The sequence below is a fragment of the Trachemys scripta genome, chromosome 19, assembly GCF_013100865.1.
Source record: "Trachemys scripta elegans isolate TJP31775 chromosome 19, CAS_Tse_1.0, whole genome shotgun sequence".
NCBI lineage: Eukaryota > Metazoa > Chordata > Testudines > Emydidae > Trachemys > Trachemys scripta.
The window spans coordinates 16,703,888-16,729,789 of NC_048316.1; the positions used below are offsets into that span (position 1 = coordinate 16,703,888).

The 25,902-nt window shown below is 49.6% G+C and overlaps 1 protein-coding gene across 1 annotated transcript; it reads right to left on the reverse strand.

The window, feature by feature from the left end:
- Positions 1-648: 648 nt before the first annotated feature.
- On the reverse strand, positions 649-25,516 carry LOC117868095 (protein-arginine deiminase type-1-like). Its single transcript, XM_034753692.1, has 14 exons — positions 25,022-25,516; positions 22,804-22,865; positions 21,127-21,244; positions 18,743-18,868; positions 15,822-16,000; positions 14,161-14,264; positions 13,449-13,572; positions 12,495-12,602; positions 9,278-9,429; positions 6,719-6,863; positions 5,055-5,148; positions 4,894-4,973; positions 2,643-2,768; positions 649-1,844 (listed from the first exon to the last, which is right to left on the reverse strand). The coding sequence occupies exons 1-14, from the start codon at positions 25,164-25,166 to the stop codon at positions 1,611-1,613; spliced, it is 1,797 nt and encodes a 598-aa protein (XP_034609583.1). The 5' UTR covers positions 25,167-25,516; the 3' UTR covers positions 649-1,610.
- Positions 25,517-25,902: the final 386 nt, after the last annotated feature.

Below are 25,902 nucleotides of genomic sequence, written 5' to 3' on the forward strand. Positions count from 1 at the left end.
CTGAGAACTTGAGGTAGGTGAGGAAACTGCGTGGGCCAAGACTGTAACTTGCTACGTTTTACTTGCCAGGAAGCATGTTTTGTTTGTAACCTTCCCTATCTCTTTCTTCGCGCTCGTCATCGCTTACGCCTGTGTTCTTCGTTAATAAACTTACTTCTATTTTATTACAAAACCAGCTCAGAGCTGTGTCTTGGTGTGAGTCCTCGGCCAAACTAACAGGCTGGGGTGGGCTCTGTCTCTTTGAAGACAGCAAACTTGAGAACTGTTGTGAGGGTCCAGGCAGAGGACTGGACTCTGTAGGGGAGATGGTTTTGGGGAGACTGGGGACTGGAAGGTTTGTTGGGGTCACTGTGCTAGGAGGACCCAGGCTGGGAAAAGCCCTGGTGAGGTTATAGTGCGGCTGGGGTCAGGGCTTTGACCTAAAGTAGCACAGCACAGAGGCACCCAGGGTTTCAGGGAGGCTGGTGACACAACCCCTTACTGGTGTGGGTGAGCTCCCAAAGTGTCACACTACTGCTATCAGCTGATGGAGCTCATACTGTGGTTCAAGTGGGCGAGACTTCTGCTTTGCAATTGAAGGTCTTGAGTTCAAATCCTGCTGATAATCCAGGCTGTGCCCCAATAAGGTGCAAATACACTCAAGACAAGTTAGTAATTAATAAATTAGCTCTTACCAACAATTTACAACATCCAAAATTCAACATGGAAGAATATATGGGAAACAGGAGCCATTTGGAGAAAGGCCTAGCAGCTAGTTGAAATGCCCTCATCCTGACTGCACAGTCATGTACTGTGTTGCCCTAAGCAGTCCTTCTGCAACACCAGTGTAAACTCTTAATGAGATTTTATGACAGCTAAAAATCACTGCCCTGCCAGGGAAGTTAGGGGGAAAGCTGTTTTCTCCTTGGCTCTCAGGATATATAGTTTCAAAATAATACTTTGCATGACCATTGGGCTTCTCAGCCCTGGATCTCAAAGCACCGTGTGAAGGAGGGGAAGTATTTTACAGCCGGACACACAGAGAGGAAGTGACTTAGCCGTGATCAAACACCAGGCCACGTGTAGCGCTGGGAATGAGATCTGGCTCCCTAGTTGGGGCTCCCTAATCAGGGACCATAATATTGGAACGACGTCAGTAGGTTTTGAAACGGATACAGAGGTAGGCACTGTGTCGGGGAGGGGAGACCAGGCTTATGGTTAAAACACCCCGCTCTGAAGCAAGGATCCACTGGAGGTGCTGAGTTTGTGTTGGATATTAAAATGCAAAGTAATAATTGGGCCGTGCAGCTGTGCATTATGTACCACTTTGTATGGGTAGCTGTGATTAACATGCACCTCTAAAGAGCACCTGAGCGCTAACTGCAGTGGCAGGAACAGGTGTGTCAGAGTAATGAAGGCATGGCATGCTAGAAAGAGCTTCTAGCTTAAGGTCTAGGGCTTCTAGCTTAGGGTCTAGGGCTTCCTTGGATGGTGTTCTCTTTATTTACAAAACTTCTTAGATTGCCAGATTCCAGGAGCCCTTGTCCAGAGTTTGTGAGCATCAACTTGGTCCCATGTTCCCTTGTTTGGCAAAAGTGCTGAGCAGGGGGTTGGGGTTTCACCCCCTCTGCTCAGGGGATCATGTTCCACCACTTGAAGGAGAAGGGTTTCCTGATGACGTTGGTGCCGCAGTGGATCTCCCCGGATAGGGTGTGGTAGGTGAAAAAGTCGTTGATGAAGATGCAGACGAGGCCCAGCGGCTCCAGCAGGGAGCGAACGTTCTCTTCCAGGCAGCACCGCCCGTCAACGATCGGCCCAAACGGCTTCGGGATGCCCAGGTGTTTCCCCAAGACGATCATGTTCACCTGCAGCCAGGAGAAAAGGGACAGATGGACAACAGCCAGACATGGTCCCACGAGAGCATCTCCAGTGTTTTTACATGTAACCACCGCTTGTGTCCTATCTTCTTAGCTAGAGCTGGGCTCAATTATTCAACCAAAACTTTTTGTTTTAACTTAAAAATGCAAATTCAGTGACACTGAAATGTTGATGAATTTGTGTTGATTTCATAGAATTGTTTATTAAAAAAAAAATCTTTAATCCCCCCAAAATCAAAACTTTTCATTTTGCTATTTTCCTCATGGAAATGTTTCCATTTTTCATTTTGAAACAACTCTTTGCTTTGAAATTTCTTTTCATTTTATTTTTAAGTTGTTTTTCAAAAATTAAAAATGATCCAAATCAAAATGAAACATTTTGAGTGGAACAAAACATTTCCTTCAACCCCCCAACCATTGTTTTTTACTCTGTGCTGAAAACGTCAATAATTTTCTTTTTGGTCTGACCCAAAATGGTTTCCCCCCTGACTTTTCTAAATCACCACAGAACCGAAAAATCTGTCATTTGCTCAGCTCTCCTTTCAACGTTCCTGCATTTAGTGGGGAGGTCTCTTTTGCTTTCTGTCTGAGACCCATTCTCTGAAGGCCTGGGAGCTGAAGGAGTTCAGGAGGTCACCAGACAGAAGGAGAAAGAGCGGGAAATTATGGAAGATAAGGACCGAGTGCTTGGCGGGGGAAGCAAAGTGGGGAATAGGAGTCTGATGGGCAATGCAGAGGATGGAACAGAAATGAGAAGCAACTGCATAAGCAGGACGGTCCCCTCACCATGTCTGGGAAGAAAGCGTCCGCTCGAGAACTGTTCAACACGAACAGCTGAGGGATATCAATGATGTCTTGCTCAGTCAGTCCCAGCTCCTCCTTAAGGGTATGTCGATTCCAGTCAATGCAGCTCTGGGGAAAGAAAGGATTGGAGAGGAGGAAGGTGACTATGGGCCAGTTGGGAAGAGTGGAGCGAAAGCGCTGAATTTCTGCTGTTCGTGATTTGCAGCGACAAACGTGCAGGTAACCCCGAAGTCTGTATGCGGAGTTTTATTGGGATACGTTAATGTCCCAGGGCAAATATTCTACCCCTTCTAGATGTTGTCAGGAGTCACTGTACTGTCCATCCCTGTTATCAGCTTGAAGCAAGAGGACACAACATAGCAACTCCATGAGGCACCTGATTGAAAGCCCATTGTGTTCAATGGAAAGATTCCTGTTCAAGTCAATGAGCTTTGACTCAGGACCTCTGAAGCCTCTCATTCTCCCCTGTCCACACCGGGCCCCCCCAACCTGAATGTTGTTGCACATGGCCCCCTGACACCAGATACCATGTTCTCCGCTGCTTTTGTACCATTAGATGCTTTAAACCACTGCTCCATTGCAGCCGGTCTTCCCTGTGCTTTTCTGCTCTCCTTTCTACGCAGCACCTGGTCTGGAGCTGCTGTTACAGCACTGAAGGTTGTAACTTGCTAGCCACTAGAAATCTCCCCTTGCTGTGCTATAAAAGATGCCCTCCCTCAGACATGTCGCATATGTAGTCTTTAGGTAGAGGATGTGATGCTGTATGGCCATTTGTAATATTATTGATACCAATATTACAAAATTGCCAGGATCTTACAAGGTACGCCGTGTACGGTATCAGAGGAAAAGTTATGGTTTTCTAAGTATGATCATCTTGTTTATAGGTATGTATCATCTTTGTATCGTGAGTTATAAATACGGGTGATATAGCTGTATCTCAAACTTGTGCTGTGCTTCGGGGTGACACCCCCAGACAGATTGGCATCAGCACTATCTACCCTGTTGGATGGCCCATCAAGGACAATCAGCTTTACGAGGAGCCCATTGAGAGACGCCAGGGGCTACACCTATGAGTCAGCAGGACATGCAGGGACAAGGGCACGCCTGTGGACAGGGACACCAAGACCTTTTCCATGCCCATGTGCTGTGACTTCGTGTTTGGGACAAAGGATTTTCAAGCCACATGGCAAAGGATATAAAAAGGCAGCTGCATCTTCTCCATTTTATCTTCACTCCTGCTTCTCACCTCTGGAGTAACTTCTCTACAATCCGAAGCTTTGAACAAAGGACTGATAGACCCATCCAAGCTTTGGGTGTGTTCCAGAGGGACTTTACAAGCCAGCCAACTCACCAATGCTGCTATGAACCTGATATACAGACTCTGAAGTCATATTATGTATCTGATAGCTTTGACCATTTAACAACTCTCTTCTCTTTTCCTTTCTTTTATAATAAACTTTTAGTTTTAGATACAAAAGGATTGGCTGGCAGCATGGTATCTTGGATAAGATCCAAACTAGAATTGATCTGGTAATGTGGCTGGCCCTTTGGGGATCAGAAGAACATTTTGTATACTGAGTAGAGTTTTAAATAACTTCTCTCTGTACTGGATCTATTTGCTGATTGGGAACCTGAGACTTGAATGCAAGAAAGGGTGCTGTGTGATTTCTTTTTGGTTGGCTTCTTGATAAGCAGTGTGGGGGATCAGGAGCACAGTTTGTGACTGGTTGGTGAGTCTAACTACAGTGTTAACCACCAGTTTTGGGAGCAGCCTGCCCTGACTTTGGCATTTTCACTGTGGGCTACCCTAGGCACAGAGGAGGTGGGGAATGTTGAGGTTAATTTGAGAAGATGGACATAATCGGACCATCCACCTAGAACATCTTCAGGATTTAGCTAGAGATCGACCAGGGGGGTCTTGATCTGCAAGGAGACGACCTCCTTTTGGGGTGTGCCGTGATGATGATGAAGAGCATTACTCAGTATGGGTAGCTGACCCTCTGCACATGGTGGAATTCATGAACTTCACCCCCCCTCCTCCTCCTCCCCGGTCAGACCTCAGCCTCTTCATGAATCACATCCAAGGTGATTCTGGGACAAAGCCCATGAGCTGATCTGCTCAAGCTGCAGGAGGATGCATGCTCCTTCAATAGGGGGGAGCCATAGGACTTCTAGGGTGCTGCATTTGGTATTGCTGGGGTCTTTTCAGGCCTTCCCTCTTCCCCACTCCTACCTGCACGTATTCACTGTCACTCCTCAGGGTCTCATCAGCCAGCATCTCGTCTATTGTTATGGTCTGCACGTTCTCCAGCCCTGGGAGGAAAGGAATACAGCAAGTGAGACCCACCGGCCGGCCTCTGTGAGTGCCAAAGGCGTTCTGACTGAGCCACTCACCGGCAAACTGGGCCGCGCTGCCGTGCCCCTCTCTTTGTTTCTCCTTGAACAGCTTGTAGCAGGCATCGGGGCTGGCCAAGAGCAGCCGGAAACCCTTAACGGAGAGAGTCTGTGAGTGTCTGGCCTTGTCTCCATTAGACTTCTCCCTCCGAGATCTCCCATCTCCCTGGTTCAGCCTCACTGGTGACACAATGGTGGGAGAGCTCATGCAGCCGAGGTACTGGTGTTCACCGGCACTTGATGCGTTCCTTCACGCAGACCTGCTCTGAGCATGCTCTCAGCCACCACTGGCTGCCGGAATCCTGTCTATACTAGAGTGCCCCCTGTTGCTATCTCTGGGGGAGCGGAACCAATGGAAGTAGCAGTGGGGAAATTGGGGCCAAAAAAGACCCTCACAAGCAGCTGTTTGGTCTAGTACATCCAGGCAATGGACCAGGGAATCAGCAGATATGGGTTCTAGCCCCAGCTCTGCTGCAGACCTGCTTGTTCCACCCCACCTGCCTTATCTAGATTGCAAATGATTTGGGGCCAGGCTATCTATCACTTTGTGCTGGTACAGCTGGCCCCCAATTACAGCAGGCCCCCAATTACAGCACTGCTAGAATCATAGAAGATCAGGGTTGGAAGGGACCTCAGGAGGTCATCTAATCCAACCCCCTGCTCAAAGCAGGACCAATCCCCAGACAGATTTTTGCCCCAGATCCCTAAATGGCCCCTTCAAGGATTGAACTCACAACCCTCAGCTTCACAGGCCAATGCTCAAACCACTGAGCTGAAATATACATTACAATTAAAACCATGTGCATCTGACCCAAACTTCCTAGAACATTCCTTTTCATTTCATATGATTTCTCCCCCTCAAAATGATGAGTGATGGTGGAATTTCAGGGAATTGGAAGCTTTTTCCCCCATGGAAGCATGAGAAAAATGAAAGGCAATTGCGGCTGAAAATCTGCATTTGGAACCAGAAGTGTAACGAGCCTGGTTCTGCTGAGTGGGGTGATCGCAGAATCAGGATGCAGCCATGTGCTTGGAGCTGTACAAGGTCCCAAAGAGAATCAGGTAACAGAGGCAAAGAGACTTTCTGTTAAAAATAGATGTTATTATTATTACATGATGCTGGCCCTTGAGGTAAGTCAGTGTGTCATCTCAGCCAAGTCACTTCCTCTGCCTCGGTTTCCCTAACCTGTAAAATGGCAACGCTATTTCCCCATCCTAACAGATGGGTTGCGGAGCTTTTTTGATGTTTGCAGAGAGTCTCAGGTGAAAGTCACTAGAGGAATTCAAAGTATGGAACACAGCCAAATGTACATCCATGTGGCTTACAGACTAAGTTGCTGGAAGAGTGTAACTATTATAGACACATATTCTGCGACTTCTCCCCCTCTAAAAGGAGGCAGTACAGTCTAGTAGGTAGGGCACCAAGCTGGGAAGTGGGAGATGCATTTTCTATTCCCAGCTCTGCCACAGACTCACCGTTTGACCTCGTGCAAGTCACTTTCCCCTCCCCTCTGCCTTGATTTCCCCATCAATCAAATGGGAGGAATTCTCCCCAACCTCTGTAAATTGGTTCCAGAGACGCAGATGAAGAATGCTCTCCAAGCGCCAAGCCTGACTGGAAGGGAGGGAAGGGCTGGTTAGAAACGTCACCTGGTGAGTGGTACCTTCCTATCGGGGGCTGGAACAAAGCTCAGGAATTCATCGACGTGACCCACACTCAGCCAGTCCGAGTAGAGCTCCACGGGGGGCTGCACCTTCTGGGCATAGAGAAAGTCCCTGACGGCCTTTGTCATCCTCCTGCCGCCCGACCTGGGAACTCAGATGGAGGGGAGAACATAGGAGTTGGTAGAAGTCCCGACTCCCAATCCTCCCTTGTAACGAGCTTTGTCTTGATAAAAATAGCCAATACTCTGCTATTCTGAAACAATGCCTTTGTTTGACCTTTCCAAATGCCTGAGTTTGTTCTTTTAATGCTATTCCATTGAATGTCCCACGTAAACGCCACGCCAGATTCATGGGGGGAGGGAGGAGAGGGGAGGGTGTTTATCTCAGTGAACAGACTTCTTTGTAAAGCAGGGTTCTTTATTACACAAAGCACATCTCAGTCCTCTGGTTTTAGCTGAACCACCTCGTACAGGCTGCCCGGAACAGCTGCTGAGTTCCAGTCACCAGCCGTTCGGAGCAGAGCAAACCAGCCTCCACTCGCTCCAGGCGTTTAACCTTTTCTGAGCCGTCCCTCTTTTCCCATTTAAGGCCTGCCTCTCCCTTGCCCTGCTGTCTGTGGGGTCAGTCCCACCAGTGCAAAATGGCTGTAGACATCAGAATGGTAGCAGCTTGTACGCATGCGCTGGGGGAAACGATACTGCACGGGGTGCAAGCCAATGGGAAATCAAGCCTGTAAACGCTATATTTTAATTTTGATCTCTAATAGGTTGACATGCACAGTGGAGTTCGAATGACTTTATTATATGGGGAATTTAGGTCCCACTCTTAACCCACTGAGTAGCACTTATCCATGCTAGCGGTCCCACTCGGATCAGTGCGACTCAGAGCAAGGAAGGGTCGCAGATCAATCAGATTTCCATTGCTCGAACTGGGAAATGGGCCCAAGCTACAGAACTCAGATCCAAATGTCTCCATTGTTTGGTGGTTTCCCGATCGGGGGGGTTGGGTTAAGCCATTCTAAAGTCACGGAGGTCAGCTCCAACGCCAAGTGTGGGGATATTAAAAACCAGACTTCCACTCTGGTCCTTCCTCTAGCCGAACATCATGGCTGGTGAATTCTTCCGCAGCAAGAAGCAGGATTGTTCTTCCAGACCCTGGTACTGACAATGTCACCAGGATCTAGTGGTACTGCAGAGCTGCCAGCCTGGTGAGAATCTCCCAGCAGATTTGAAGCAGAATGCTTTCTTGGTGGGATAACAGGTGTCTCCTAGGTCGGCGGGCAGGGATCCCACTCTCTGTCCATATAACGAAAGTAAGTGGAATCACTTTTTCCTCCACTTAGGCTTCACTGTCCACCAGCCCGCACTGTAAGTATATTACCTTGCTACACAGGCTGGTAACAGTGGAGGTGGTGAGATGAGCCGTGACCTGCTTCCTTGGACAGAACACCTGTAGGTGGTGCTTGGAGATACTGCAGCAAGGGAGGTCTAGGTTGGACATTAGGAAAAAGTTCCTAACTGTCAGGGTGGTTAAACACTGGAATAAATTGCCTAGGGAGGTTGTGGAATCTACATCTCTGGAGATATTTAAGAGTAGGTTAGATAAATGTCTATCAGGGATGGTCTAGACAGTATTTGGTCCTGCCATGTGGGCAGGGGACTGGACTCGATGACCTCTCGAGGTCCCTTCCAGTCCTAGAATCTATGAATCTATGAATACACGTCTCTGAGCAAACGTGACCCCAGGAGCTTGTTAAATAAGAACACTCCAGGAGATTTCCGATTCCTGTAACTCAGGGCGGTTGGATTAGATAAGGCTCTTCCCCTGCTGCTACCATGTTCTATCAAAGTGCGCTCCAGGGTCACCAAGTCTATTCGCTCTGGGGATGGCTGGCGCCTAAGGTTGTGTGTTCAAACTGCAAGCCACTGAAGTGTGCTCCACTGAAACGAGGGGCAATACTGGCCAATGGGGCAGGATGGCCTGGTGGTTCAGATGCCAGCCTGGGCTGACCAGCCTTTAGCTTCCTGCTCTGCCACAATCATCCCCTGTGATCCTGGGCAAGTCACCTTGGCTCTCCCTGCCTCAGTTCTCCTTCTGTAAAATGGGGCCATAGCATGGCCCCATCTCCCAGCGGCGTTGTGAGGATAAATACATCAAAGACTGTGAGATGCTCAGATACTGTGGTGGCGGGAGCCATATAAGCGTGGTATCTAGCTAGAAACAGCGGGGTGTGATCTTGTTGCCCATCCCCTCCCAAGATAAAGACTTTGCCTTTTAGAGGCAGTCGCGGTGTGTGTAAGTTCCTCTGAACTGTGACAGACAGCAGAGGGAACGTGAACATTCTCGCTGCTGTTTTCGAGGCTCCAGACGCAAGCTAACAGTGTTGGTTGTAGGGGACGGTCGCACCACTGCAGACATTAGTAGTGAGCTATTAACCTACCTGCATCTGCAAATTTCCCCTCCATCTCCCCACTCGGGAGCTTTCCCCCCGGGGCCTTTATTCCGCTAGCTGCACCTTTAATCCTCTCTCACACCAAGACCTCATGCGCCTCCCTCACCTGGGCAAGCTGCTTCCAATGAGGATCCTTCCCAGTGGGTACGTCTTCCCTTGGACAGTCACCGGAGGGCTGACATCCAGATTGCCAAAGGAGTCGAGGCTGGAGACGTGTCCGCGAGGAGGTACTCGGGTTACGTAGCCAAAATCAGGGCCCTTTCGGGGACGAGAACAACACAACGCACCGTCCAGTTAGGCGCGCTGTTCATTGCGGTGATGAGCTGCGGTCAGAGCATGTGCTAAAGGCTTGACCTGCCCGTCTAAAATAATCCTTACCCAGGCTGGGTATGGGGAAGAGCAGAGGAGCCAACCTTCCAGGCAAGGAAATCCCCTCCTCTCCTGACCCTGCCAGGAGGGGGCGCTGTTCCTTTCAACCAATAGTTCCTCACCCCAATAAAACCTAACATTGGAGGGTAAGCATTCAACCTCCTTCGCGAAACCAAATAATACTAGATCTAGATCCACACTTGGGCACCTCCCTGAAGTGGCAGAACATGCACCACCCATTCCCAGGTGTTCTTGGCTTTTGTTCCCAGCTGGGGAGAGGCGTAAGACAACAAGAAGCAATCAGAGAAATAGCTGGGCTGGGCTAGTTTAAGCCCCATTGGTCCAGCATGGCTCTCTGACTCCCTCTGGTGACTAGCCCGAGAAGGGGTTATGAGTACAGCTACGCAGACGATGGATTTTTCAGTTCGCTGGCGATTCCAAAGAAAATTGAAAAAGGGGCTGTTTCGGGTTGAACTGAAAATGAAGATTTTTCAGAATTTTTGGTGAATCGAAAAGTCAAAACATTGTGAGCGGGGTCGAGTGATGCGTTTCCTTTGACCTGACTCCAATTTTCATTCCATTTGGGGCATTTTAACAAGAAGCCAAGATTCACAAAATACAGAGGAGCGGCTTGTCTCCGTATAACTCTCAGCCCAGGATCTGAGCCACCTAGGTTTAGTGCCATGCTGAAGAGAAAGGATTTGAACTCAGATCTCTCATATTGCTAAAGAGCAGCCTACCTGCTGAGCCATAGGGACGGTTTTCTTTCTTTCTCATTCCCCCCCTACTTTTCCACTCTGTAGAACTAATTAAATGTGTCATCAGAACAGGTCTCTAAACTTGCAACTCCCTCACCCTCTGGATGTGCCCCACGCACCAGGCTGTAGAGTTGCTCTCACGCTTTCATTGCCCCATGACTGACAGCAAATAATTGATATATACACACACACACACACACACACAAAATTCGGCACACACTTCTCCCCTGCTCCAATCTGAACTAACACTTGCACTAGCTTGATGTACCTAGCTGTTGGAGATCAGTTTTATAGTCCCTTGACTCCACCCCCTTTTTAGTTTCATCCAATCATCCCTCTCCAATGGAACTTCCCCCACTCCGGGACCCCCTCCCCCACCTTTTTTTTAAAAAGTGTTTTTGTTTTAGCCATCAAAGCAAGTGGCCCCCTTAGCGTCCCCAGGTGAGGACGGAATATGGAGCCCCCAGCACCAACCGCCCATGAACCCTCGAAGACAAGAGCCAAGAATATGAGGCCAAGCGACTGTGGGGCAGGTTCAGCTGTGGTGCTGTTCCTGGCACAGGTGGTGCTGTGTGGGAGGGCATAAAGAGCCGTAGTCACAAGCCCCCTTCCTCCCATCACAGGACGTAGAAAGTTAGTATAGTCTCCGCTTGCAAAATGTGCCTGGGTCTGGAGGCATCACAGACAAACGCGCACAAACACCCTGCTCAGGTAAGAGTGGCCAGACCTCTGCTTTGTGTAACATAACTGCGAAAGGAAAGAGCAAAGCAACTCTGCACCTGGAGTCTGCTTCTAACTTTGCACAGGGCTTGGTCTTGTGTTCAGTGAAGTGTTGTTTGGATTAATCCTTGAACAGCCAGGCTCTCTAGCCCTTTCTGGAGGATGGCTCTGTTGCAGTAAGTGAGAGATTTCTTTTCCAGCGAGAAGTCTCTGCAGAAAGGCTTGGGGGGACGGGACATAGTGGTTGATGGTTCGCATTGCTTAGAACCAGCCTGTGACAAAGTGGGACTGTTCTTAATGTTTCCTCTGAATACTGTGTGGCTGCCTCAGTTTCCCCTATGCATTTCTTAAGTCTCCAGTGTGCATAAATGGCCAACACTCTGTCTCCTGGCAACAAATGGCTGGGGCCCTTCCCCCCTGCAAGGGGAATAGCTAAAGGTGAACAAAGAGATCAGGTGACCTCCTGGCCCGGGAAAGAGACAAAGGCCAGAGGAGGGTGGGTTGGAGGGTGTTTCAATTTGGAGCTCGCTGGAGACAGGAAGTGAGGGCAGACGGGATTGTCTGCCTCGCTGGGCCCCAGAATGGACCCGGCTGAGGGGTCCCGTTCGCTGTACCTACAAGCTCTGTTTTAGACCGTGTTCCTGTCATCGAATAAACCTCTGTTTTACTGGCTGGCTGAGAGTCACGTCTGACTGCGAAGTGGGGGTGCAGGACCCTCTGGCTTCCCCAGGACCCCGCCTGGGCGGACTTGCTGTGGGAAGCGCACGGAGGGGCATATGCTCAATGCTCCAAGGTCAGACCCAGGAAGGTGAAGCCGTGTAAGCTTCTTGCCCTGAAGACAGTCTGCTCCAAGGGAGAGAAGGCTCCCCAAAGTCCTGACTGGCTTTGTGGGGAGCAGTTCTAGAGCATCGCCCGGGGACTCCGTGACACAGCCTCCCAGGGCAAACTCTCCTGCTGAAGCTGTAGGTTCAGGCCTTGCAGGGAGAGAAGCCAGATGTAAAACACGAGTGATTCCGTCCTCTGGCATCAAACTGGGACATCAGAGGCTAACCTGAGAGTGATCCCGCTGAAGTGAGTGGGGTTGTGGCCCTGTACAATGGAGGTAAGCCAAAGGAGACTGCTGCCCTGTGTTTGATTGTCTGACCCATCTATTGCAAGCAGTAGGGTTTTTCTGAGGGTTAGCGCAGTGGGCCTTTAATGGATGCTAGTTGCTTCTCGGCCGTGTGCTGTAATTAATGTGTGCTGAATGGTGCTTCTGCATTTAGAACTTCTAATCTGCACATGGACACCCGATAAGTAAACTCACCAAAGTCAGAAGGAACCCTCCAAGCAGACCCCAAATGAGCAACATCCCCTCTCCAGGGCGGTGACCAGGAGACTGGATGACACCGAGCGGCCAAACCCCACCCCGCCCCCAGGATCAGGAACCCCCTGGAGAGAGTCTGTTCTGGGCCACTTCAAAAAATAGTTACAAACCAGAATCCTTTGAAAAGCAAAATCCTTCAGGCCTCTGTCCCGGGGGGAATCGAAGACCACGGGGAACGTCTTGTGGGGAGCCTCCACGTAGCCAAACTCTATCTCGTCCTGTTGTGGGGAGAAAGCGGGGAGAGGGTCTCTTACAGCAGCAGTGCTATCAGTCGCTGACTAGTGGGAACGTGTGGCGTGGGCTGAGCGTGTGGGGGGGTGTTTGAGTGACAGCTGCCCTGGTGGTGACACGCCGGGGATTGAACTGCCGGTTGCACACATAGCTGAGGGTGGCAACAACTCCAGGGGGGCCTATAATACCCACTCACCAGTGGCTTACACTTGTATATGCCAAACCTTGTTCTCTCCTCCTTCAATCCCATCCTTGAAACATGCTATTCCTGCAGGGCCTATGAACCCTCGTCCTTCCCCTTCAGGCTGCGTTAATTAAGCGGAGGATCACAAATATGAAATAGACCCCACATGACAAGAGAGCATGGTTTTCCTTTCTCCCCCAGTGCCTGGAAAATGATGCTTTGGGTAATACCAGCTGAGAGAATCATTGCTGACAGCGAAGGGGTGGCTGGCAGGGTCCAGCTACCTATCTGGTGTCATTTGTATAGTCCTGATTGACGTAGTATCCAACCGCTGATCAAAATGCCACCTACCGATGAATGTCGCCAGTTTTTAATTTGATTCTGGCCCCAGATAAGGCTCCTAATCCCTGTTGGCTTGGTTTGGGTTTTGAGGAAGCAGTGGTGATACGCTACTCTGAGTGGCAGTGTGATCTAGTGGCCAGAGCACTGGCTTGGGACTTGGAAGACCTGGGTTTATCCCTGGCCTGTTGGGTGAGCTTGGGCTTTGCCGCCCTGTGCCTCAGTTTCCCCATCTGTAAAATGGAGATCGTGATAAAGCACTTTGGGATCTACTGATGAAAAGTGCTAGATAAGAGTCCTGTATTATTACCTGGATCCAGCGGTCGTGCTGGTTTTCAACCTCAGGGCAGATGGTCAGCTTACAGTTGGCTTTCCTCACCAGGGCTCTCATAGCCTCCAAAAAGTCTGCATTAGAGTTGGAGTCTCTCTCCATGCTGGAAGGAAAATGAGTAAAGAGAGGAACCTACATGGAGCAGAGGGGTCAATGCGTTATGGTGAATGGGTCACAGGGACCCAGCCAGAATCCAAACTGTGCCCTGCGCGCCCCATTCACAGGCTGCTCCGTTTGTTAAATGTTGTGAGTTTAGCTCCTGTGGAAGGAGGAACTTTGCAAAACGGCAGCATGACAAATGGGGGGGCCTTGATCCTCATCCTATTTCAATGGATGCCAGTGGCAGCATGTCCAGGTTCTTCAACATTTGGACTGGGGAGAACAGGAGAGCGAGCCTGCAACACGTCTTCCCCTGTAGACTGGGCTAGATTGTCCGGGCGTGGGTAGGGGGGTGGAGGACAATAATCAAGGAGAATCTTTGGCTGCGTAGTACGCACACCTGTGCTACTTGAACTAAAGGAGGAAGTCTGTTAGTTGGCAGCAGTAGAAGGTTGTTCTCCCATTGTACCGGGATGCGTAACGCACTGTTTGACTGTGATACACATGTTCCCTCTGTGCTCCTCTGAGCTGCGGACTCCACCCCACCCCAGTATGGACTGGTGACTGAAATGATCAGTCGTATCGCTCTCACCTGCAGACAAAAACCTCCAAAGGCTGCAGGGTGTTGGGCGTCATTATCCACGGGGCCACCCGGAAGACCACGGTGTCTGTGAAAATGGGGGTGTCTGGTGCGTTCTATAGGCAACAAGAGATGAAAATCACTGAGCCCCGAGCAAAAACAAAACCCGGTCTTTGAAGGCTCCGAAATGAAGGACTCAGAAGCAGCTGTGCACTACTCTCCACTAGGGGGCACCGCAGCAGTGACCAAATTTACGGGAACCGAACGGCAGAGCAAGTTGAGCAGAAGACGGAAAGCTCTTGGCAAGAGCTCTTGGCAAGAAACGCCCTTAAATTGCAAGTGTGCAGCTAAGGAGGGTCACCCGATAGTTGGTTTGCCACTTCGCTTAGGAGGCCATCTCCACTCAGGGTGCAGGGGGCGCTGGCCATTCTCATGGCTTTTTCATGACCCTTTCTTTTCCCCACCGGACGGGAGTGGTCTTCTCCAGGGCCACTCCAAGCCCCTTCCCATGGGAAAATAGGCTGCAACCACAGTCTGAGTTTTGGAAGGGCTCGCCAGGGAGAATTGAGTTGGTTTAACCTCTGCTGTATGTGTTTCCTCTCTGCTGGGGGGCCTGGCTAACCTAATGACATAGACGTGCTCAGGAGGTCCTGTCTTCACTGCACAGTAACCGACACTTGGTCCTGGTGTAACTGAGCTCCTCTCTAGCCCTGGCAATGTCGAACCACGAATGTGGGTAGGGGCAGGGCCTTAACTGCCGCGTGGGTAGCCAGGAACCCTCCAGCGCATCTAAGGCTACGGTTTAATCACGGGTATTTTTAGCAAAAGTCATGGACCGGTCACGGGCAAGAAACAAAAAAATCACAGCCCGTGACCTGTCCATGACGTATACCATAAATGCCCCTGATTGAATCTTGGGGGGGGCAGCCGCTGCTCCAGCTGCCCCGGGATTGGTGCCGGGAGCCACCGAGCTGCGGTCGCTCCCGTGACTAACACGACCTCCGTGACGTCCTGCGACCTCCGTGACAAACACGGATCCCTAATCACATCACAAGCTGGCAACAAGCACAATCAAACATTGTAGTGTTTACGGCCCTTTAAAATGATGGTCATTCAGACTCGGGGTTCAGCCAGCAGCCCCCTCCTTTCAGCCAGAGCAGGGCTCAAGGGGAGAGCCATGGAAAACACCAAACTGTCCAGGGGAAAGTTATTGATTGGGGTTAGAGCAGGTTCTCCTCACGGAGATCCCGGTGGGTGCCAGATTTGGCTGCAGGGGGTAGATGGGTGTTATAGGCCAGACCACCTCATAGGGCATCTGGGAGAGGCTGGTTTAATTGACCTTATTCTGTTTTATGCTTCCTGATGTGCTCAAAAAGTGCTCCCGAGGGAAGGTTCCTCTCTGAGCAATTGACCAGAAGCTCAGGTTCTGGGAACCCCTGTTCAACACAATGAAAGTCCTGGCCAGAGTTGGGAGGCTAGAAATTCAGGGTTGTTTCTAATTTGTCTGAGCCTTTTGGTCTTTCCGAAACCCTCCTCCTGGGGAAGGGGACTACGTTGGCCTGGCCAGTGTCCTTGATCCTTGCCTTCCTATGTGATCATCCTTCCACTGGCTGAAAGGCACTGCAGCTAGAAGCATCTCTCTCTACTGCCCAGAGTCCAAGAGTGTATCGTACCTTATCGGAGACCTCTAGCAGGGTGACGCTGAAGGAAACCAGCCCTGAGAAGTCAGCGTCCGGGAAGGCCAATCCCTCGACGTAGAAGGTGTCCTCTTCTTGTCCGCTGGGACGATCCACTACGTAGGAGCGTTTATGCGACCCCAGCACATGCTCGTACTGGGCGAGTGAGCCACTGCCTAGGGACAGGAAGGAATACACACCACAGTGTGAACGGGATACTTCCCAGGGTGTACGGGGCAGCCAGGGGAAGGTGGGAAGAAGGTGGTGTATACGAAAGGAGAGCGTCTCCTGCATTATCCAATGGATACGGTTAATATTCCTTTGGACACCCTGGAGCCAAAATTTTCAAATGTGAGTTGTCTAAAATTGGCCTCCTAAATCCATGGCCTCATTTTGGATGGGAGTTGCAGGGACTCAGCACTCAGCCATGGATTTAGGTGTTGAAATAAGAATCTGTTTGCCCAGCGAAGTGCCCAGCTTTGATCTAAGTGTCGTGCCCAAGTTCATAGAATCATAGAAGATCAGGGTTGGAAGGGACCTCAGGAGGTATCTAGTCCAAGCCCCTGCTCAAAGCAGGACCAATTCCCAACTAAATCATCCCAGCCAGGGCTTTGTCAAGCCTGACCTTAAAAACCTCTAAGGAAGGAGATTCCACCACCTCCCTAGGGAACCCATTCCAGTGCTTTACCACCCTCCTAGTGAAAATGTTTTCCCTAATATCCAAGTTCACGCAATGAGTCAGTGGCAGTGCCAAGATTAGAACATGGGCCCTCCTGGATACCAGCTGTGTATTTGTTCCCCTGGGTCACACTGCCCTCTGAAGTTTGTTCTGCAAAAACTGACTTGCATCATGATTTGGTGGGGTGGGCGGGCTGGCAATCGTGTAGCAGAGCAATGCTCACCACTCGTATGTATTTGGGCTCTGTAGGCAGTCAGGCCTGCCCTAGGCGAGCTTAGAAATGCCTAATGGAACGTCAAACGCAGTTAGTCGTCAGAGACGAGCCGGTGTGAGAAGCAGACCTTGCCCTCTGAAATTTCAGCAGGCTGCTTCAAACAAAGTATTCTTCTTTTTTTTAATAACCCAAACTGTCGTGTAACTCAATCTTCTAAAAGGGCTAACGCAAGAGAATGCAGAGATGCTCAGAGGACAGGAAATACCTTTGAAATCGGAGGACATCAAATTGTACAGGAAAAATGAGTCGAAGGAACAGGAAATGACACGAAACGCCTAAATTATCAAGAAAAATTACAAAGCCAGAGAAACCAGATGTAGAATGATATTGGCTGTTGAGAGCTGTAGAGTCATGCACCGAATGTATTGTCAGATCACTGGACTTCAAGAGACTGCCATGGAGGAAGGATGGTCTTGGAGTTAAGGCTCCGGAGAGATGGATTCTGTTTCTGGCTCGGCCACAGGGTACGTTTACACTAGGAGGTAGGGGTGTGATTCCCAGTTCATGTAGAAATATTTGTGCTAACTCTCATCTGAGCTAGCACGCTAAAAGACAGTAGTGTAGCCACGGCGGCTGGGGGGAGCTGCCTCATGTATGTTCCTACAGGTTTGTACTTAGGCGAGTAGCCCATGCTTCTGCAGCTACAGTGCTCTACTCACAGACTCCTTGTCCCTGAGCGAGGCAGTGGGGCCAGATTTAAACTCCTTGCTCACACTGCCGATCAGTTATTCACTAAGGAGGGGGACTGTTGGCAGCGTAAAGTCTGGTCCTTAATTTCTAAGCGCCTCCATTGGGGTTGGTACATTCCTGCTTTGTGTGGTATTGGAGACAGATGGCGGAACAATGTCTTAGTTTTGGTCTACACTGGGGGGGGCGGGGTCGACCTAAGACACGCAACTTCAGCTACGAGAATAGCGACGTATCTTAGGTCGACTTAACTTAGGTCCTCACTGCCGCCACTCCCCTGTCAACTTCGCTTCCGCCTCTCGCCGCGGTGGAGTACAGGAGTCAACGGCGGAGCGATCGGGATCGATTTATTGTGTCTACACTAGACACGATAAATTGATCCCTGATAGATCGATCACTACCCGCAGATCTGGCGGGTAGTGTAGACGTACCCTTAGAAGTAGAACTGGGGGATGTTTTGGGGGGATAACTTTTTTCCAGCAAAAAATCCAGATTGGGCGACACCGAAGCATGTTGCCGATTTGTGTCAATTTTCACTGAATTGTTTCGGTCAAAAAAAATCCACAGTTCTGGATTTTGACCTTTTCAAAATGAAACTTTTCAGTTTTCTGATTCAAAATGACTTTTCCGGTTTGAAATGTCCTTTAATTTTATTTCCAAGTTTTTCCAAAAGTTAGAAAATGTTCAAAAATGAAAGACACATTTTATTTGGGGTTGAATGAAACATTTCATTTGACCCAAAACATTTTATTTATGTTTGGAAATTTTCAGCAAATCAAAACATCTGTTTTTTGTCTAGTACTGCTTAGCCATCCGAGCCCTGTTGACTTTCATGGATCTAGTTCAGGGGTCGGCAACCTTTCAGAAGTGGTGTGCCGAGTCTTCATTTATTCACTCTAATTTAAGGTTTTGCGTGCCAGTAATACATTTGAACGTTTTTAGAAGGTCTCTTTCTATAAGTCTATAATATAGAACTAAACTATTGTTGTCTGTAAAGTAAATAAGGTTTTTAAAATGTTTAAGAACCTTCATTTAAAATTAAATTAAAATGCAGAGCCCCCCAGACCAGTGACCAGGACCCAGGCACTGTGAGTGCCACTAAAAATCAGCTCGCGTGCTGCCTTCAGCACGCGTGCCATAGGTTGCCTACCCCTGATCTAGTTCATTTAGGCACTCAAGCGAATTCCACCTAAACTCATTAATATATGTGAGTGGCTCAGATATTCTGGTGATGGGGCCACCCAAGCCCCTAGATAGACAGGAAGGCTAAATACTCACCACTGGCATGGAAAACTCTCACTTTATCCACATCGGACACAGAAACATGAAGAACCAACTTGTAGTCAGCAAAGATGGCACTGGGGCCTTGGCTCCTCAGAATCATAAGTGACATGTCTTCAAGATCTTGGAAAGAGAAGAGATAGGCATTAGCCACTATTATTATTTGTATTATCATAATGCCTAGAAGGCCCAGTCATGGACCATTGTGCTAGGAGCTGTACAAACACAGAACAAAGAGACAAAGCTGCCTGTCCCCCAAAGAGCTCATAATCTAAGTATGAGACAAGAGACCACTAAGACGGGGGAATACAAGGAAACAATGAAACAACACGGGTCATCGTGACAGGCAATGGTCTCAGAACACCAGCAGCCCACCCGTTGTCCAGTTTTCTGTAGGCTTTCTGGCAGAGGGGAGTTTTAAGGAAGGTTTGAGGCAGGAGAATGAGTTAGGTTTGCAGATGTCTATGAGGAGCTTCTCTCAAGCGTGAGGGGCAGCCTGGGAGAAAGCATGAAGGTGCCGGTTTGAATATTTTGCAAGTGGGCAAAAGGAGGCTGCCATCATGGGCGGATTGGAGGTGGGAGTCAACCTTTTGATATTGAATGAGAGATGACTGCGGGGGGAGTGGGAGGAATATGTTGTGAAAGGCCTTGAAAGTGAAGACAAGTAGCTTATTACAGTGACCTGTGGAGGTTTTCAATCTCAAGCCTTGAAACTTTGACTTTCCCAATTAATCGCACTGTTAAACAATCACAGAATACTATTTATATAAATATTTTTGGGTGTTTTCCACATTTTCAAATATACTGATTTCAATTACAACATGGAATACAACGTGTATAGTGCTCACTTTATATTTATTTTTTATTATACAGTAAAAGCTATTTTATCCGGCACTTCACCAACTGGAAAGTTCTATAACCAGCATTTCAGATCTTCGTTGAAAGTCCGGTTGGCGCAGGACTGGCAGGGGGTTAGGGCACAGGCATAGGCGGCGACTCTGTGGGTGCCTCCGGGGCTGGAGCACCCCGGGGGAAAAATTAGTGGGTGCTCTGCACTAACCGGCAGCTCCCCGCCCCGCCCCCCTACCCCAGCCCCTCCCCCCACCCCGAATGAGCCGCGTCCCTGCTTCTCTGCCTACCTCCCACAGTGCTTCCTGCTACCAAACAGCTGTTTGACGGGGCTTAAGACTTTCCAAGGCGCACTCAGGGAAGGAGGCGGAGAAGAGGCGGGGCAGGGGCGGGGACTTGGGGGGAGGGGTGGAATGGCGCAAGGCGAGGGCAGGGCCAGGGGCGGGGGTGGGGTCGAGCACCCACCAGGAACAGTGGAAGTTGGTGCCTATGGGCATGGGAGGGGGTGTGGGGCGCAGGCTCTGGGAGGGAGTTTGGGTGCAGGAGGGGGTTTGGGGCAGCGGGTTGGTGCACAGGAGGGGGTGTGGGGTGCCGGATTCAGGGGATGTTCACTTCAGGCAGCTCCCCGCAAGCGGCAACCTCTCCCAGCTGCTCCTAGGCGGAGGTGCAGCAGGCATCTCTGCACACTGCCCCCATCCCACCCCGAGTGCTAACTCCATGGCTCCCATTGGCTGGGAACCACAGCCAATGGGAGCTGCGGGGGCGGTGCCTGTGGGCAAAGGCAGCGTGCAGAGCCGCCTGCCGCGCCTCTGCCTAGGAGCAGCAGGGGTGGGTCACTGCTTGCATGGGTCAAAGGTTGAAAATTGGAGCCTCTTTTGAAGCCATGAGGTTAAGATATTAGACTCCCACTTCTGTTTGTCTACTCCGTTTGTTTTCCCAGCCAGGATAGCATCTAAGGGCTTGTCTACATGGAGGGAAAGTCCCCCCTAATTAGTGCAGAATAGCCAAATAGCGGTTCCAGATGAGTTTCCTGTGTGGACACGCCGATTCCACACTATGAGTGCCTTTGTGCAGATTAGGTCAGTACACTTCCGAAGTGGATTAAGCCACACTGCATAAAAGGCACTGTTCGTGAGGAAAAGGAGCACCTACATGGAGAGTTAGTGCCGAATACCTACTGCACTTAAATGCATACCCGCGCTAGCTGTTTTTCACTCACTTCCCTGTGTAGATGAGCCCTAAGGGGGGAAGGGGAGATGTGCAGAGAAAGGGGGACACCCTCCCCCCCCAACAAATGACAAGTAGCTGTGGTTGGAGACATGAGTGGAGGGACTGTCCGATCCCATCGCCGGGTGTTACACACTGAAACTCACTTCACCTGCGCTGGAATCGTAGTGGTAGCACATGACAGACTTGGCCCATGAAATATCAATCTAGTTCTGGCCTGGCCTGGCTCATGTTCAGACTTCCCTCCGCACCTGTCTAACGCTTGGCCCAGATTTCAGGCCCAGAGGTCTGTTCCCAGTGAGTACCTGCATAGGACTGCACATACGGGTAAGCACTGTCCATATCCTTGGCACCCGGGCTGTCCCTGTCGCAGTTCACTAGCAGCACGGCTCCCTGCCCGTCAGGGCCCCACGTCCATTGCGTCTGTAGAGGAAACACAAAGGGATCTGGAACAAAAACTGACCAGGCCGTGAGCCTGAATTCCCTCTTCCTCCTCACCCGGAATCTACCCTTCCTCTCCTCCCTCCTAACAGCCCTGGCAATGCTCAGGGCGAGTGGCCACGCCTGTGACGGGGTGCGTGCGGTCAGGCGTGTACCGCGGATGTGCTGGGTCAGCACATCCGGAGAGCAGCCTCCAGCGACGGGTCCGTCTCTGACACGTGGGGAAGGTGATTGCAGCACGAGGAGACGTTCCTGAGAGCAAAGCTAGCTCAAGAAACAATAGCTGTGACGTCACAGCAGCATGGCTGGCTGCATGGACTAGCCCTGTCTGGCCAGGACTCTCGGTGGCCACTCACGTATGGGGGTCCTGGGTGGGCGGGGCTAGCAATCAAACCTCCCAATTGCAGTGCAGACATACTCTAAGGGTGCCCCTGGCTGGCAAAAACCCAGAGCCATGTCTACACTAGGAAAATAGATGTTAACATGTTAACAAACTAATGTGCTAAAACCCTAATGTAGACAAGGGAGTTAGTTGTAGTTTTAACACATGATCTCAGCCCCGTATTAAACTCATATGAAAACTACAACTGCCGGGCCTACACTAGCATTTTAACCCAAATTAGGCCATGTCTACACTAGAGACCTTACAGCGGCACAGCTATACTGATGCGGCTGCGCCGCTGTAAGATCTCCCACGGAGCCGCTCTGTGCCGATGGGACAGACTCTCCTGTCAACATAATCAAACCACTCCCGCCGAGTGGCAGTAGCTATGTCGGCGGGAGAGCGTCTCCCACCAACATAGTGCTGTCCACACCAGCGCTTCTGTCGGTGAAACTATGTCGCTCACAGGGGTGGGGGGGGGGCGTTCAAACCCCTGAGGAACATAAGTTGTACCAACAAAAGTGCTAGTGTAGACATAACCTTAGTTAACCCATGGTTGTTGTTTTTTCTAGTGTAGACATGGTTTGAAGGAAAGCGGAGGCTACTTGCCCTCCCCGGGGAGAGTCCCTACAGGAGAGCAACCGGGATGAATCTATCCCCATATTGTTCCATGAACAAACATTCACTGGGAACTTGGGCATCTGACTCTTTAACCTAGGCATGGAGCAAGCTGGCACCCGCAGCAAATACACCGATCCAGGGGTAGTTTCTTTCTTTTTGCACAACCCTGTTGACGGATGGAGTCCGTAGCAAATCTCAAGCCCGATGGAAAAAGATAGGGAGCCAAATTATTTTCTCTAATGCTACTTCTGCTCTCCTGACCCCTGACTCTGCACTGGAGAAGCAGGGAGGAGAATTTTGCACAGGACCAATGCCATGGTTTCATAGTGGTAGGGCATGGAAAAATAATAGTGGGACTAGGTTGGCTTCTTCAGAGATCCAGAAAACAGCCTGTCTCCACACACAGCCTTTGTCACTGTCAGCTTCTGGTTGCTGGTGCCCGTTGGGAACGGGAATGGAAGTGGATCCACCCAGAGTGTTTCCATGCCGAAGGCTTTACCTTGCTCCTTGCTCACAATTATGAAATAAGTCTCATTACCTTGTTGGTTCCGTTGCTCTTCACCATCCCGCTGCGGTCCGTGTCGGCATCCAGAGAGACATCTGAAATCACAAAGGCAGATGGAAGCCCCGGTCCCAGATGGCAGGAGAATGAGCACACTCAAAGCATTGATTTCCTGGGTGCTTCCTTAATGCTATGCATCCATATCTGGACAGCACCAACTCCCCCACCCTCGACACACACAACAGGACATGGCTGTGTGAACAGGACTCCCCGGGTCTCCATTCAGAATCTGTATCTTCCAGCCTCTTCCTGCCACTTCCTATGATTTTCATCTGTCTACTCCCATCTTTTGGTCCCTTGAGCAGGAAAGCACGGGTGGAAAGAATTTCATGGATGCAATGATTTTTTGACCCGTTTCTTTGATATCTGCCTTTTGTTGTTGAATGAAGATTAAGTACAGTGAAAGCAGGAAGAAATGTTTCCAGAATATGGGCATGTAAACACCAAAATATTTGCCTGCAGTGATGAAATATTTTAAAGGGGCCCTTCTTCAGCGAATGCTCCTTCCCACCCCCACCCCAGATTTCTGACCATATGCTCCTTACTGGACCCCTAGTCAATAGTAGACATTAGATCTAACCAAATGGTGGTTCTCTGTCTGGTAGTCCACTGAGCTGATCAAAAAAAGATAGTGGGAGAAACAAAGTGAGCATCATTCAGAGGGCATGGGAATGGAGGAGGAGGTGGCTACTTCTTGGTCCTGCTTGCAGGCTCAGAGGATCTGCAGGGAAGCCTGCAATCTGGTCTTTCAGCAGTCAGTCTGCAGAGAGCCACCCTAAAGTAAGATGGGATGAGTTGTGCCTCGCTGTTTTAGGGAGCAGCCTGCTTTGTCTAACTCTGGTTTTGGGTTCTTGTGTGTTAGGGTTCTGAATGCTAAGATATAAAGTAGTGTTACAGTGCAGACTTCCAGAAAGAGAGTGCTGTGTTTTTTATCTAACATCTCTGTGTGTGTGTGCTGTGAACATTACATGGAGAAGCTGAATCACTTTATGTGCTCTGGTGGAATTGGAGACTAAGGGAGTGCCCATACATGCCCAGAGTTTGAGCCCAGGACAAACATTTGGTTGAGAAGCCAGTGTCCATCACCCTAACTTCAGAGGGCCATAGCAGGTGGGAAAATGTCAGCTTCCTAGGGTGGGATTTTCAAATGTACAGTAGAATCTCAGAGTTACGAACGCCTCGGGAATGGAGGTTGTTCGTAACTCTGAAATGTTTGTAACTCTGAACAAAACATTAGGGCTATTCTTTTAAAAGTTTTCAGCTGAACATTGACTTAACTCAGCTTTGAAATTTTATTATGCAGAAGACAAATGCTGCTTTCCCTTATTTTTTTTAGGAGTTTAGGTTTAACCCAGCACTGTCCTGTGTCTGGTTTTTTTGGTCTCTGCTGCTCCCTGATTGTGTACTTCCGGATCCCAATGAGGGGTGTGGTTGACTGGGCAGTCCGTGACTCTGGTGTTCGTAACTCTGAGGTTCTGCTGTATGTGCCTTTTTTGAAAATCCCACACCCAGTTTCTTTGGGACCCTTGCTAGCCAGCCAGATAGTCATATTATTGATAGGAAAGGGGTGTAGAACACGGTGGGTAGGGACATGACACAGAATATGGATTTGGTGGGGTGGGCGAGATTAACATGCTAACATTCTATTTCTTGCATTCATCCACTTAATTATAAGCTGTTTAAAGGGACGAGAGAAACGTACAAACCTCCCTGCATGAAATATATATATGGTGAGGGTGGGGGTGTATAATACGTTTATATCAGTGGTTTTCAACCTTTTCTCATTTGCAGACCCCAATAAAACATTGAATGGATGTGCGGACCCCTTTGAAAATCTTGGACATAGTCTGTGGACCCCCAGAGGTCTGTGGACCACAGGTTGAAAACCACTGGTTTCTATTATATACACCGCATATATATTAAATATACACATAAACACAAACATCTCCCTTTTATTGATTCGAAAGGAATGTTTGTACATATTATATTTAATATATATACATATACATATCTTATATATATTTAATGAAGGGAGGCTTATCCATTGCTCTCTTCCCTTTGAATAGCTTATAATGAAGTGGATGGAAAAATAGAACCTGTTACAGTATTTATAGACGCACACAAACTAATTCCCATTTGCTGGATAGGTTGCGAGTCTCAAGTGTATTTAGCCAATTGTTTTTACAATACTTACTGACACAGGTGAGGTACAGCCAAGCCCCCTCTATAGGTGCATTCTCTTTCTGTCCATAGTACGAAATCCGAACCTGTGAAGACATTGCCTGGTCACGATCCATTCCAGCAAAAGTCCATATCATGCCATGCTTCCGTTGTCGCATGTGATCTCTTCATTGCCCTCAGAGAGGCGTGATGCCCGATATCTGCTGAGGTTGGGTGCTGGGAGTATGGAGACCACCCTCAATAAATCAAATGTAGGACCATCCTGCATGCTCATGGCAGCTGATGATTCAGTTGGTGAGTCATTGATCCAACAGGCCTAATTCACGCTAAGGGGAGTTGGGAAAGGCCTGGGCGATGGATTTATAACCCCGGGCAATTTACCGATGGAACAGGCGATGGGGAAGCCCATTGCGTGGAATTTTCTGTGTCATTTCTGGGCTACTCCGCTCATGGCAGCGAGCCTCCCGGCCTGGGTTAACAGACGGGGGCTCGCAGGGCTTGCGTTCGCTCTCTAAACATAGCTGTGTGTTCAGTGCTTTGAAGTTGTGGCTTGGCCTGGAGCTGGTGTTGTGAAGCTGACAGCTATTTTTAAAGAATCTGTCAACCCGGGCTGGGAGGCTCTCTGCGCCTGGCTATGCAGATCAGTGGTGCGCAAGCTTTTCCAGTTACACACACACACACCCCGCCTTGCCAGTCACATAATTTGTCACCGCCCCCATGACTTGTAATCTGAAGTAATCCCTTGCTTCTGTGCTGCTGCTGGTGGCGACGCTGCCTTCAGAGCTGGGTAGCCAGAGAGCAGCGGCTGCTGGAGCGGGCATTCATGGGACCCGCGGGATCCCAGTTTCTTTGTGCCCCCCCAAGAACCTCTTGTGCACTCCCTGGAGAGCGCCC

Excerpts from the sequence above, each read along its gene's own strand:
- LOC117868095 (XM_034753692.1), bottom strand. The coding sequence starts at position 25,166 with ATGCGACAACGGAAGCATGGCATGATATGGACTTTTGCTGGAATGGAT. Across the intron at positions 22,866-25,021 it reads GCTGTACCTCACCTGTGTCA|ATGTCTCTCTGGATGCCGAC; the intron begins GTAAGTATTGTA and ends TTGTGATTTCAG. Across the intron at positions 16,001-18,742 it reads GAGAGTTTTCCATGCCAGTG|GCAGTGGCTCACTCGCCCAG; the intron begins GTGAGTATTTAG and ends TCCTGTCCCTAG.